We start from the raw sequence: 12,071 nt of genomic DNA on the forward strand, positions 1-12,071 counted from the left end.
AATAATAGTTTTAATGTATTTCAAAAAAAGAATCACAATTTTATGACCCCAAACTTTTGAACTGTAGTATATATTGTTAGAAAATATGTATTTTTCATAAAAAACTATCACAGGTTAAAAAAAAAAAAAAAAAAAAAAAAAACAGCACAACACATTCCAGCACTGATAATAAATCAGTTCAGAACACTGCAGTTTAGTGAAAAAAAAAAAAGTTAACAGCTTAAGTCATTTGTGGATTAATGCGTATTAGAGACGCGAACCATTTAAAATGATTCAGTTCGATTTGGTGAACTGGTTCAAAAAGATCCGGTTACATCGAATGATTCGTTCGCAAACCGAATATCACTAAACTGCTTTGTTTTGAACGCGCTCACAACAGACACGGAAGAGAAGACAATGCTGAATAAAGTCGTAGTTTTTGCTATTTTTGGACCAAAATTTATTTTCGATGCTTCAGCAAATTCTAACTGACCCTCTGATGTCACATGGACTACTTTGATGATGTTTTCTTACCTTTCTGGACATGGACAGTATACCGTACACACAGCTTCAATGGAGGGACTGAGAGCTCTCGGACTAAATCTAAAATATCTTAAACTGTGTTCAGAAGATAAACGGAGGTTTTACGGATTTGGAACGACATGAGGGAGAGTTATTAATGACATAATTTTCATTTTTGGGTGAACTAACCCTTTAAAGCAACTGAAGTGTGAATTTATGGAGCATGTTTATAGTCTTCTGAATTTTGTGTTGTTTTGTCAGGTCAGGGCAGTGTTATCAGTTTGACTGAAGCTTCTAGACGATGAGTTTGCCCTGCTGCAATAGCTGTCTTGCAGGTTTGTCGCTGACTACAGGTGCTACAGCAGCAGGCTGTCAGAAAGCAGACAGGACGGCAGAAAGAGTCCTGCAGGAGCAATCACACTGACAACACTTCATGATGATAAAGCAACCAGAAGTCAGTCATGCATCCCGCAGAGCTTTCTCTTTCTTCAGCAGGTGTGCGGTACAGCTGTCTGAAAGCACATATTTCATCAAAAATATGTTTACAGATCAATATGCAAGGTATGAAAGCATTCAGTGATTCCAATGGACTTTTTTTTTACTTTCAGCTCTGGTCACTGGAGGTACAAACTGCATTAACGCTTTACTCTACACTGTTAGAAGAAGAAGAAGAAGAAGAAGAAGAAGAAGAAGAAGAATGACACCTTTTGTATTTTATCAGCACACTTCTAAGGGGGGCACAAAATGGCTTACATCAATTAAAATAAGATTTTTATTTTACACCCAGGGTTCTTGGAAAACTGCATATGAAGACATTTTTAAAGCATGATTTCCAAACTGATGTGAATTTCAAGAATGAATATGATTTTATTCTATTTTTGTCAGGCTCTCTAAAATATTTTATTGGTCAGATATTGCTTTTTGTGAATTTCCTGTTTAATACTGTGAAGCTGCTTTGAAACAAGCTGCATTGTGTAAAGCGTTATAAAATAAGTGTCTCGATTTAACTTGAATTGAATAAAAAGCTTAAAGTTCTGGATTACTCATGTTATATCAAATTGCACAGGTAATAAAAACAAAACAAAACAAACAAACAAACATCATATGCAAACCTGCAATAATTAAGGCCGCAATTTCATTATTTAACAATGACCAAACATGACCCTAAAAACAAAGTGAAAACAAAACTATGATTGTTCATCCAGAACTTTATCTAACTGAATGGTTCCTGGTCAAAATAAGATACAATGTGGAGCAGATTTAAGCTGATAGTTGAAAGTCTGTTTAGAGAGAGACTGGCATGAATCAAGCATTATAGGGCCATACATGTCTCCAATATAACACAAAATGTGTAAATGTGTGCAGTCATGACTTTGAGGCGTCAAGTGTTTGGTGCTTACTCCAGAAAGCCCAGCCATGCAACTGCACCAGCAATGTTCCACAAAAGCAATGCATTGCTTTTCAATTTATATGCAAATAAATGTTACTTTTTCAAATCAGTGATGCAAGTTCCTTTGTTTTCCCATATACTGTCTGACAGCTGTCCTGTCCTCATGATGAGAGAAATCAGGAATGAGTTCAGAGGCATTTTGTGTGCTGTGTGAACATGATCTTACTGTAGTTCTAGACTAAATGAGAAAATGCATTTACTCATCTCACACACTCACACAAAACAGATTCAGTATTCCTCAAAATCAATAAAAACAGTGAAATGCAAACTCAGAATACGATGCAAACTTTCCATTAAAAAGTAATGCATTTAGTTACTTTTATAGGGAGTAATGCAATATAATGCATTACTTTTAAAAGTAACTTTCCCCAACACCAGCTGTAAATATGTGACTTTCCTAATAATCAGTGCTGATTGAAGCCCAGATTAAAGAAACAGAGGCCAGTGAACTCCAGGAAGGGAGCCAGTCACTGTGGGATGCTTCTCTTTATTTTGTTCTCACAAGAGTTCAATTTTCCGCTGCATTTATCTGTGATTGGCTCGAGCTCTTCTCTCCGTACATTACAAACTTGAGTAGGAAGAGAGAAGTGAGAGGCTTTAGGGACAGATGGAGTCAGTGGGAAGAAGTCTGAGAGAAACAGAGAGTCAGGAGCAGATACTGGACAGGGCAGGACTGGTCAGACTCTATTATTGATCCCCTCTGCTTCAGAAAATGTGCACGTACAACGCTAACTCCAGCAAGGAAGAACTGTATAAACTTGTTAAATCATCCAAACCAAAAACATGTATGTTAGACCATCTAAGCTACTAAAAGAGGTGCTTCCAGAAGTCATAGATCCCCTTCTGAATATCATTTATTCATACTCTCGTTTAAAAAAAACACACAATTTGATCCTGGAGATTTAGTTAATTAAAGACCGATCTCAAATCTTCCATTTCTGTCAAAGAAAATATAGTCTCCTCACAACTATATTCTTTCTTAGTATGGTATCTGTGAGGATTTCCAGTCAGGATTTACACTGTATGATAGTACAGAGACTGCTCTCATTAAAGTTATTCTAGTTTTGTCAAGCTAATTTAAATATTATTTAAAATAAACATTAATTCAATTTTTATTTTTAGTCATGTATTTAATTTTTTTTGTAACTACAAGATTTGTAATGATGTTAATTTAGTAAATGTAATATATATTAACTTTAAATGCGATATTTAATTATACTCTACAGTGAAAATTCTAATATAGTACTTTATGTCTGCTTTAATATGACAACACATCAAAATAAGGGTACTTTACAACAAAAGATTGAAACTTAATGATTTAAAAGCTTTTAATTTGACATTACTTTAAGTGCACTTTTTAAAAGTTCATTAAGAGATTAATGGAAGTGTCTCTCAAAGTAAACACAAGTGGCCTTTAGTTCATTCATATTATCTGCAAGTACAGTTTTTTTAAAATAAGTTTTGAGAATTGTGGCAAACTACAAGTGCACATTAAAAACAGTTAAGCGCACTTCTTTCCTCACGTTTTTGTCTTGTAAATCTTGCATAGTTGTCTATTTCATTTTTACCACCACAGTTTCAGAGTGTGTATCAAAAACAACAAAACAAAACTGTATTAAAACAACAAAGGTTTAGCGAGTAATTAAATCACTGTGCAAAAAAACAACAAAATAAAATACAAAAAAGCTAATGTTTCTAAAGGTCAATAATTCTGATTTCTCATCGCACAAATCCTTTAGAGAACTGATTCATACAGACAAACAGAAGAGAGCCAATGCAGAAGAACTCAAGGGAAACATGTTAATGTAATAAACAGACTTCAATTGTTTCATGTCTTGTTGCATAACCATGTGGCTGACAGTGTTAGCAAGGCTTTTTTTTACAAAGACTGTGGTGTGACTGTTACGTTATGAAGTAATAAAAGAGCTGTTACCTGAGGAGATCCATCAGAGCCGCTCTCCCTCGTCTTCCTCGCCAGCCTCTTCTTCTTCTTATGCAGCGGTTTGGATTCCAGGATCATCTCCTCCAGCTCAAATGTGGGGTCGCAGTTTAGTCGACGCCTCTGCCATCATACAAACACTCATTTATATCCTGCATGTCATCACATGAGTTATGCGCAGATTAAACAATATATTCGAGCAAGTGGCTATAATAGTGCAAGAGCTACTCAGATCTCAGAACATTTTTACAGTGCATTTTAAACAGCATAAGTAATGCTTGTGGGCACTCTGAATAGAGAACAATAACCACAAGCAAACAGAAATGTGCAAAAATAACCTAGTCAAAATGCTTCTAAAATGTGTTTCTGTTGTGTTTCATTGATTTCATTGTAACCTAAATTAAACCAGCCGCATCTGCAAACATGTTCTGTAAGCAGAACATAGAGAAAACCATCAATATTTATGGTTTTGTAATTGTCTTTATTATCATGAACCCCTGACGTTTTGATATATTTATAACGAGTCATTGCTGCTGTTATTAAACTGCAAATGAATATGATCTGTTATTTTAAGTTAGCAGGTACAGTGTAGAATCTCATTAAATCAATATATACAAGATATTGACATATTTATTAAAATCAAACAATACAAAGATTGTATTAGAAATTTTTAATAAAGTCTAAATTTTTAACAAAGTGTTTAGCATTTAATTCGGATATACAGCATAGCTGGTCACTTCTGAATGGAAGAATGTTCTACTAATGTAATCTTTTAAAGAAATAAAATACTTTATTTCTTTATTCCTTATTTAGAACATAACAATGATCAGCTCCTACAGAGCCCATTAAGAGATTATTTACTTTTAAAGGGACAATTCACCCAAAAAAATGAAAATTCTGAACACTAAAGAAGATGTTTTGATGAATGTTGAGAACTAAACAGTCGCTGGCAGTCACTGACTTCCATCATTTTTCCAAAATACTATGGAAGTCAATGGCTACCAGCAACCAGGATTTTTCAAAACATCTTCTTTTGTGTTCAACTGAAGGAAGAAACTCATACAGGTTTGGAACTTGGGGGTAAGGAAATGATGACAGAATTTTCATTTTTGGGTGAACTGTCCCTTTAAAACAGTTTAAATCCTTCATATCTGGAACGTCTGCAGGTGCGTGTCTCTTTATTTGCTCTGTGTGTGTGTTATAAACTTACATTAGGGAGGAAGCCAGGTGGGGTTTGTTTGCTGAGCACAGCATCCCAGTTGACATCAGAGAGGTATTCCAGGTTCTGGAGCTCCGAGAGACTGGAAATCCTCTTCTGAGCATTGACACACAGCAGCTGACCACAGAAGCAGACACACTGCATGTTTCATACGGTACGAGATTGTGACTGATCCTAAACGTAACTGTGATTATCCAGTGAATAAAGCATGACTAGAGCACCATTTGTGTGATTAATGCTACCTTTGGTAAGAGTGATTTGATCCCTGTAGACCAGGCCGCAGAGTAACAGGGGTGCGCTTTGTGGAAAGTCTGCAGGATCTCATTGGCTGGTGTGTTGGTGCGCATGATGTACGGCCTCTACGGAGGTCAAACCCACAGTCAATGAAACATCTATTTCTTGTTCAGTTTGATTCTCAGCAGTACATGATGAGGCTTAGTAGCAGGGTTAGTGTATGTCTTACTGCATGTATGGCTCACTTCATTCTTGCACTAATACTGACCTCAGATCAGATGTTTGAGAGAGAGCCTCACCTGTCCACGGAGAAGCTCATACGCAGTGATCCCTAAAGACCACCAGTCCACTGCGAAAGAGTAACCCGGGTGTGTTCCCTCGAACGACTGGAACAGCTCTGGAGCTGCAACAACATACGAGACAACATATGATTTCATCATTATTACTCTAATAAAAGTAAACCATTTCAACAAATTATACCAATGGTGTTATGTATCAGTACTGTTATTTGGTATTTGTACAGCCCACTTGTTTAATAAAAAAATAGAACAATACTAATTCAATGCTACTTCCTGGTCTTTTTTGTATCTGTAGTGTGGCTCCGTATTGCTCTAAGCTCCTTATTTTCAGTCAGTAAATGATAGCATTATCATCTAGCAAAATGCATTATTTATTGAGTCAATGACATGAATAAAATTGACACAAAAGCACACAGTAACACCAGTAAACTGCTGTGAAATTACTGGAAGGACTTTACAGGTAAATACAAAAATAAATTATATCTTTTCCCCCTCAAAATATGATTTTCAAAATCATTCTGATGGTTCACTGACTTCTAATCCGGTTGAATGGCTTCTGTAAAATAGCTGTATAATAGTTAATGACAAGGTAAAAATGACAAGGAACCTTTGACTGAAGTTAAAGAGAAGTATGAGAGCTCTCACCCATGTATGGTTTTGTCCCCGCAATAGATGTGGCTTTTAAGTCTTCCTTCACAATAGCAGCAATGTTAAAATCTGTCAGGTGAGCATGACCTGCAAAGAAGAGATGAACGCTCAATAAAACCATATAATGTAGACAACTGTATTTAACATTAGGCTACAAGATATAAACACAAATATAAGCAAATAAAAAAGTCTTTTAGTTAAATGAAAGTGGTTACACTGATGATTTTCCTGAGATCGATGGTCTCATGCTCATTGCATCCCAATTTGCATACTGGCAAGCATTTGTTTTGCTGGTGATGGGAAAGTGCACGCTGCTGAAAGCATGGGACATACTACTATATCATGAAATCAATGCCTTGTGATACCTGCAAGGTCTTTAATATCTGGAGAAAGCTATCTGTTAGCATTCCCATTCATCTCATTGGCATCTGCTCAATCGGAGCAGGACTGGAGAAGGACTGGACATTCATGATGTCATCTTGTTTGCATCTGATTTTCTTTTTTGAGGCAATCACCTCAGCTCTGTAACTTACTCTGGAGCCGCAGGAAATGATGCACTGACAACACCGAACAATGTGCACAGTCCCGACCCTTTTATCTATCTGGAGTCATAAGCATAAATTATTTCCATGCTTTTAAAAGGCATCAAAACACAAAACAAGAAGTCACTGGCAATGTCACCTAAAGCATGTACTATAATATAATGACATTTCTTGGCCAAGTAATAGTGTAGTTGCAGCATCTACCAAATGGGCTCATTTTTTAAGACTTGACACAATAGAATAAGCATTTAGGTAAATTCATTATTTTTTTCAATGTAATGCATTGCCATTGGGTCAGTGTCACACCACTGTGATGTAAGACGCTAGAAATAAAGTCTTTAATACATGAAGAGAATACAGAAGAGGTAACCAAGAGTTTAACAACGCCAACACCAAACCAAGAACAGAACGAGCTGAGAGCTTAAACACACACAGGGAATAATCAACTTCACAGAGTAGATGTCTAACTCTATCAGAAACCATTATAACATACAATGATATGAGAACTCAGGCAATTATTAAGTGTGTTCACATGCACGTTCTAAAATGTATTGTGCTTAATAAGTTGTCAACACGTGTGTTGTCATGTAAATGAGTTAAACCATTTTCCTTTGACAACGTTAGGCCATAAATGGCTTAAGAATAAACTGATCAACATCACTAGGTTTTTACCAAAATCTAAAAATGTACTTAATGAGAGAAAAAGCTTTAAAGTAGTTTTTAAAAAGATGTTTACATCCTGGACACAACTTTGATTCATATGTTGAAAAGCTGTGGTGGCTAATTTGGCATCACATTACAAACAGTGCTCCTCCATTCTATTACGATTCATTCAGTCCAAAACAGAAGCTTTGTCTCACAGTATAAAGGTTGAAACAGCACCTTCCAAAATCTATTCCTTCATTTCAAGCCTAAAAAAACAGTTTGTTAGATTTGATTTGTGAGGCAGTTCCTCTACTCATTCCTGGTAATTACACTGAGTGTAGCGAGCAGCTGAAGAAATAACAGTGACCGGAGCGAGAAGGCCAAAGTCAGCCGTTCACCTTGATGAAGATCTGCCATCGTCGCAGAGCACGAGGGAACCGGAGCAGATGCGAAACACAGAAGGAAGGGGGTATACAGGGTTCAGTTTCTCTAAGTGTATGCATATGTGCCCCTAAAGCACAGACAGAGTAGATGCTTTGAATGTGTGCAGTGCTGATATGAATGTAAAACACCTTCATGCAGCAGCTGCATTGTTTACACACCGACAATGGACAACGGTGATAAAGAGAAGATGAAAGAGTTTCCTGCAGAGAAACAATCTCATTTGTATGCATAGCAATTCCGCTGCAGTCTTTTGTTTTTAAAGGGGACATGAATTAAGAAATCAAGTTAAAATGCTATTTTGACATACCATAAGAGGTCACTGTGGTGCAAAAACATCCTGTGAGTTTCTTAAAATTTTCTGATATCAAGGCCAAGCTGCCAAAATAGTTCAAAGTTTTGGGAAAAGTTACTTTTAATAGTAATGCATTACAATATTGCTTTATTCCCTTTAAAAAAGTAACTTAATGTGTTACTTTTTATGGAAAGTAATGCATTCCGTTACTTTTGCACTACTTTTTCTCATTTTTCCCTGCCAAACACTGAATGTTTGATTTTCTAGAATAAAAGTTTTTTTTTTTCTTTTTTTTTTTAAAGTAGAGGCTCTGTTCCTTATTTTTGATGCATTGCATGTTAGGATACAAAAATATTATAAATAATATAACAAAATATTCTGGAGGCCATGGAATTTTGGTGAAAATCGTAAAAAATACTCTTTTTTAAAAAACGCTTGCGAGGAAAGAGTTAATATATAAAAGTTATATTTTTGGCAAAAGTAAAAGCCCTTACACACCAGACTGAAGTATATGTAAATTCACATCTGTACAGTACAGGGTGCAGCTCAAGCAAACTTTTCAGCTGTGCCGCCATTCAGGATTACATGAAGACTAAAATGCTTTTTTTGTTGTTGTTGATAAAATGGGATTAAATACAAAAAGGTATTTGTATTATTTAACATATTTAATTTTTAATTATTGCAGGTTTTGTCATATTCTGAATTTGACTGTTCTAGTACACCCCCAAAACAAAATCAAGACTTTGTAAAAGAGCATAATGGAACCCCTTTAATAGTGATAAATGGACCTTAAAGGTAGCTTATATAAGATGTTTGAACACAGTTGTGTTGCTGCAGTGTGTGAAAACAACCAGCCTATAATGGTAAAAATCCACTCAGTCATTGTTTTATAATCCTAATAAATCATAAGTCATCTCTCCACACTAGCAATTCCAGAGTTCTCACTAATTGTGACGCTCTCTGCTCTATTAGCACACACACAGCCCTGAGTGAGAGGCAGCGGTCCATCATTACTGTTCTCTTGCTGCAGCTGCTGGAGATACAATGTCAGCGCCACAGAGCCATTAAAAGTGCCATGTGTTGTGATGCACCAACGAACAAACAGTAGGAGTCTCCATAGACCGCTGAGGACACAGTGGTTAACTTTCATTTTCGAAAGAAATGTCCTGGGAAAAAAGGAAAAATCCTATACTTTCTGCTAATATTTTACACTAGACTGCCTCACAAATAGGGTGGCCAATCGTGCCATTTTCGCAGGATATGTCCTGGCCAGGATTTCTATATTGCCTAAAATATCCATGGCTTTGGTTTCCTATTTTCATACTTAATGACGGTAATGATCATTTGACCAATAACATGCAGACATTGTATGTAATGGACCAATCTTGGTGCGTTAGACGGTGGGATCTACAGAGAACGGTCAAAGAGATGCAAATGCGTGTACATTTTATTGTTGGACTGGAAGCAGCATTGAGCAGACTGATCGGTGTATGACATCAAAGTAACATGAGAGCAATTCAAAAGCACAAGAAGCCATCTGCTCTCTAGAGCTCTCATGGTTTTATACAACAGTTGGTCTGTGCAGTGCAAACAAAGCCAAAACGTGGATATTTTTGGCAATATAAAAATCCTGGCCAGGACGTGTCCTGCGAAAATGGTACAATTGGCCACCCTACTCACAAATGAGGGTTAGTTCAGCGCTGGAGTTGTGCAAAGATTGCATCTAAAAGAGGGATCAACACCAACGCTTCGTGCTCAAACGTCCAAACTCCAGACAAAGTAAGCATCATGCATCATGTTTTGTTTTCTAAAAGAGCTTCTTGGCTCTCTGTAAGGCTAATGTTGCTAAAGCTACCATTGCCTCTGCCTGTTTCACTAATGCTGCCTTCACGTGCTACCAGAATGATCGTAAATAGGAATGTGGTAGTTAAAAATTGCATTTGGAAGCAATGTGAGGATCAGTAACATGGTCACCACCAGTTAAACCATTACACATCTATAGCTGGTCACTGCTCCGGGTGTGTGTTCATGGTGTGTGTGTGTGTGTGTGTGTGTGTGTGTGTGTGTGTGTGTTCACTGCTCCGGGTGTTTGTTCATGGTGTGTTCACTTCTCACTGCTGTGTGTGTGCTCTTGGATGGGTAAAATGCAGAGCACCAATTCTGAGTATGGGTTACCATGCTTGGCTGTATGTTATGACTTTCACGTTCATTTAAAGTGTGTGTCACAGTCAGCAGCTGGTATGCCCTTGATAGCCACCAGAGGGCACTATTCTGAACTATTGTTTATTTACATTGGACTCCAACTCCAATAATGTGACGATCGTTGCCCAGAGAGACACAGGGAGAGCGAGAGATCCAATTGCAGGTAATTTATTCATACAAGGGTAATCCAAATAGTGGTCAGACAACACTCCAAAGGTCAAACCAAAAATAAATGAACAAATAAACAAAAGAGGAAACTGTAAAGGGAAAGGAACGGGAACTCGGAGGACGAGAAGGTAAGAAGGAATCTCGGAAGACAAGAAGGCTGAACATACGAACGGAAAGGACTCCATACAAACAACAGGGAAAGACAGGTATTTATAAGGAGGCTAATGACAATCAAGTGACTGCACCTGGTGCAATTAACAGGAGTGCAATTACTGTGAAGACAGGACCAGACTAGAGGAATTCCAGTGCCTACGGTGAAGTACCTAAGGGGAAGTGAGCCCACTAGTGGACACCCAGGGAAACAGAGACTAGACAGCGTGACATTACCCCCTCCTCCACGGAGCAGCTGCCAGATGCTCCACCCGAACCCAAGGAAAACCCAAAACACAAAGAGACCAGGAGGGAGGTGGAGCGGCGGAGGACAAGGGGGAGGGACGGAGGGCCAGGTAAAATGGGGAAAACAGAGACAAGAGGACCAGGTAGAATGGGGAAACAGAGACAAGACGACCAGGTAAAATGGGAAAACAGAGACAAGAGAAGTGCAACACAAAACAAGGAGTCCAGGAGGGTGGTGGACCGGCGGAGGATCAGGGGGAGGGACGGAGGGCCAGGTCCTTAGAGGGAAATGGAACGAAAGACACAGACTAGAAACCCAGGAGGGAGGTGGACCGGCGGAGGATCAGGGGGAGGGACGGAGGGCCAGGTCCATAGGAGGAAGACAGACAGAAAAAACAAACAAACAAAAAAACACAAAAACATAAGTCCAAGAAGGACATCACGTGACGCCCACCAGGGCGGAGCAGAAGACCACCATAACCGTGTGGTCGGGATGGACGCCCCCCAGGGCGGAACAGAAGACCACCACAACCGTGTGGTCAGGGCGGAAGCCCCCCAGGGCGGAACAGAAAACCACCACATCCTTGTGGTCGAGGCAGAAGGACCCCAGGGCGGAGCAGAAGACCACCACAACCGTGTGGTCAGGACGGACACCCCTCAAGGCGGAGCAGAAGACCACAACAACCGTGTGGTCAGGATGGACGCCCCCCCAGGGCGGAGCAGAAGACCACCACAACAGTGTGGTCAGGGCAGAAGCCCCCCAGGGCGGAACAGAAGACCACCACGTCCGTGTGGTCGAACCAGACGCCCCCCAGGGCAGAGCAGAAGACCACCATATCCTTGTGGTCGGGACGGAAGCCACCCAAGGCGGAGCAGAAGACCACCACATCCTTGTGGTCGAGGCAGAAGGCCCCCAGGGCGGAGCAGAAGACCACCACATCCGTGCGGCCGGACCAACAGGAGGACAAGTCTGGTTGGGCAAGTCTGAAACATAGAACATGAACATGTTAAGGCTAGCCTCCATGGCCACAACAGGAACAGTCGGGTGCTCAGAGAGTTCGACTGAGACATGATGAGTCTCTGGAAGTTCCG

The 12,071-nt window shown here is 39.1% G+C and overlaps 1 protein-coding gene across 1 annotated transcript in view; it reads right to left on the reverse strand.

Annotated features, from left to right (window-relative positions):
* Positions 1–12,071, reverse strand: part of LOC132130357 (serine/threonine-protein kinase 32B-like) — a 60,723-nt gene that overhangs the window by 5,927 nt on the left and 42,725 nt on the right. Inside the window, exons 7-11 of the mRNA XM_059542048.1 lie at positions 6,288–6,377; positions 5,643–5,746; positions 5,352–5,468; positions 5,101–5,226; positions 3,885–4,013 (exon numbers count right to left, since the gene is read on the reverse strand). Of these exons, the coding sequence (XP_059398031.1) occupies positions 3,885–4,013; positions 5,101–5,226; positions 5,352–5,468; positions 5,643–5,746; positions 6,288–6,377 (566 nt within the window). The remainder of the gene's footprint in view (positions 1–3,884; positions 4,014–5,100; positions 5,227–5,351; positions 5,469–5,642; positions 5,747–6,287; positions 6,378–12,071) is intronic.

This window comes from Carassius carassius, chromosome 47 (genome assembly GCF_963082965.1).
Source record: "Carassius carassius chromosome 47, fCarCar2.1, whole genome shotgun sequence".
Classification (NCBI taxonomy): Eukaryota; Metazoa; Chordata; class Actinopteri; order Cypriniformes; family Cyprinidae; genus Carassius; species Carassius carassius.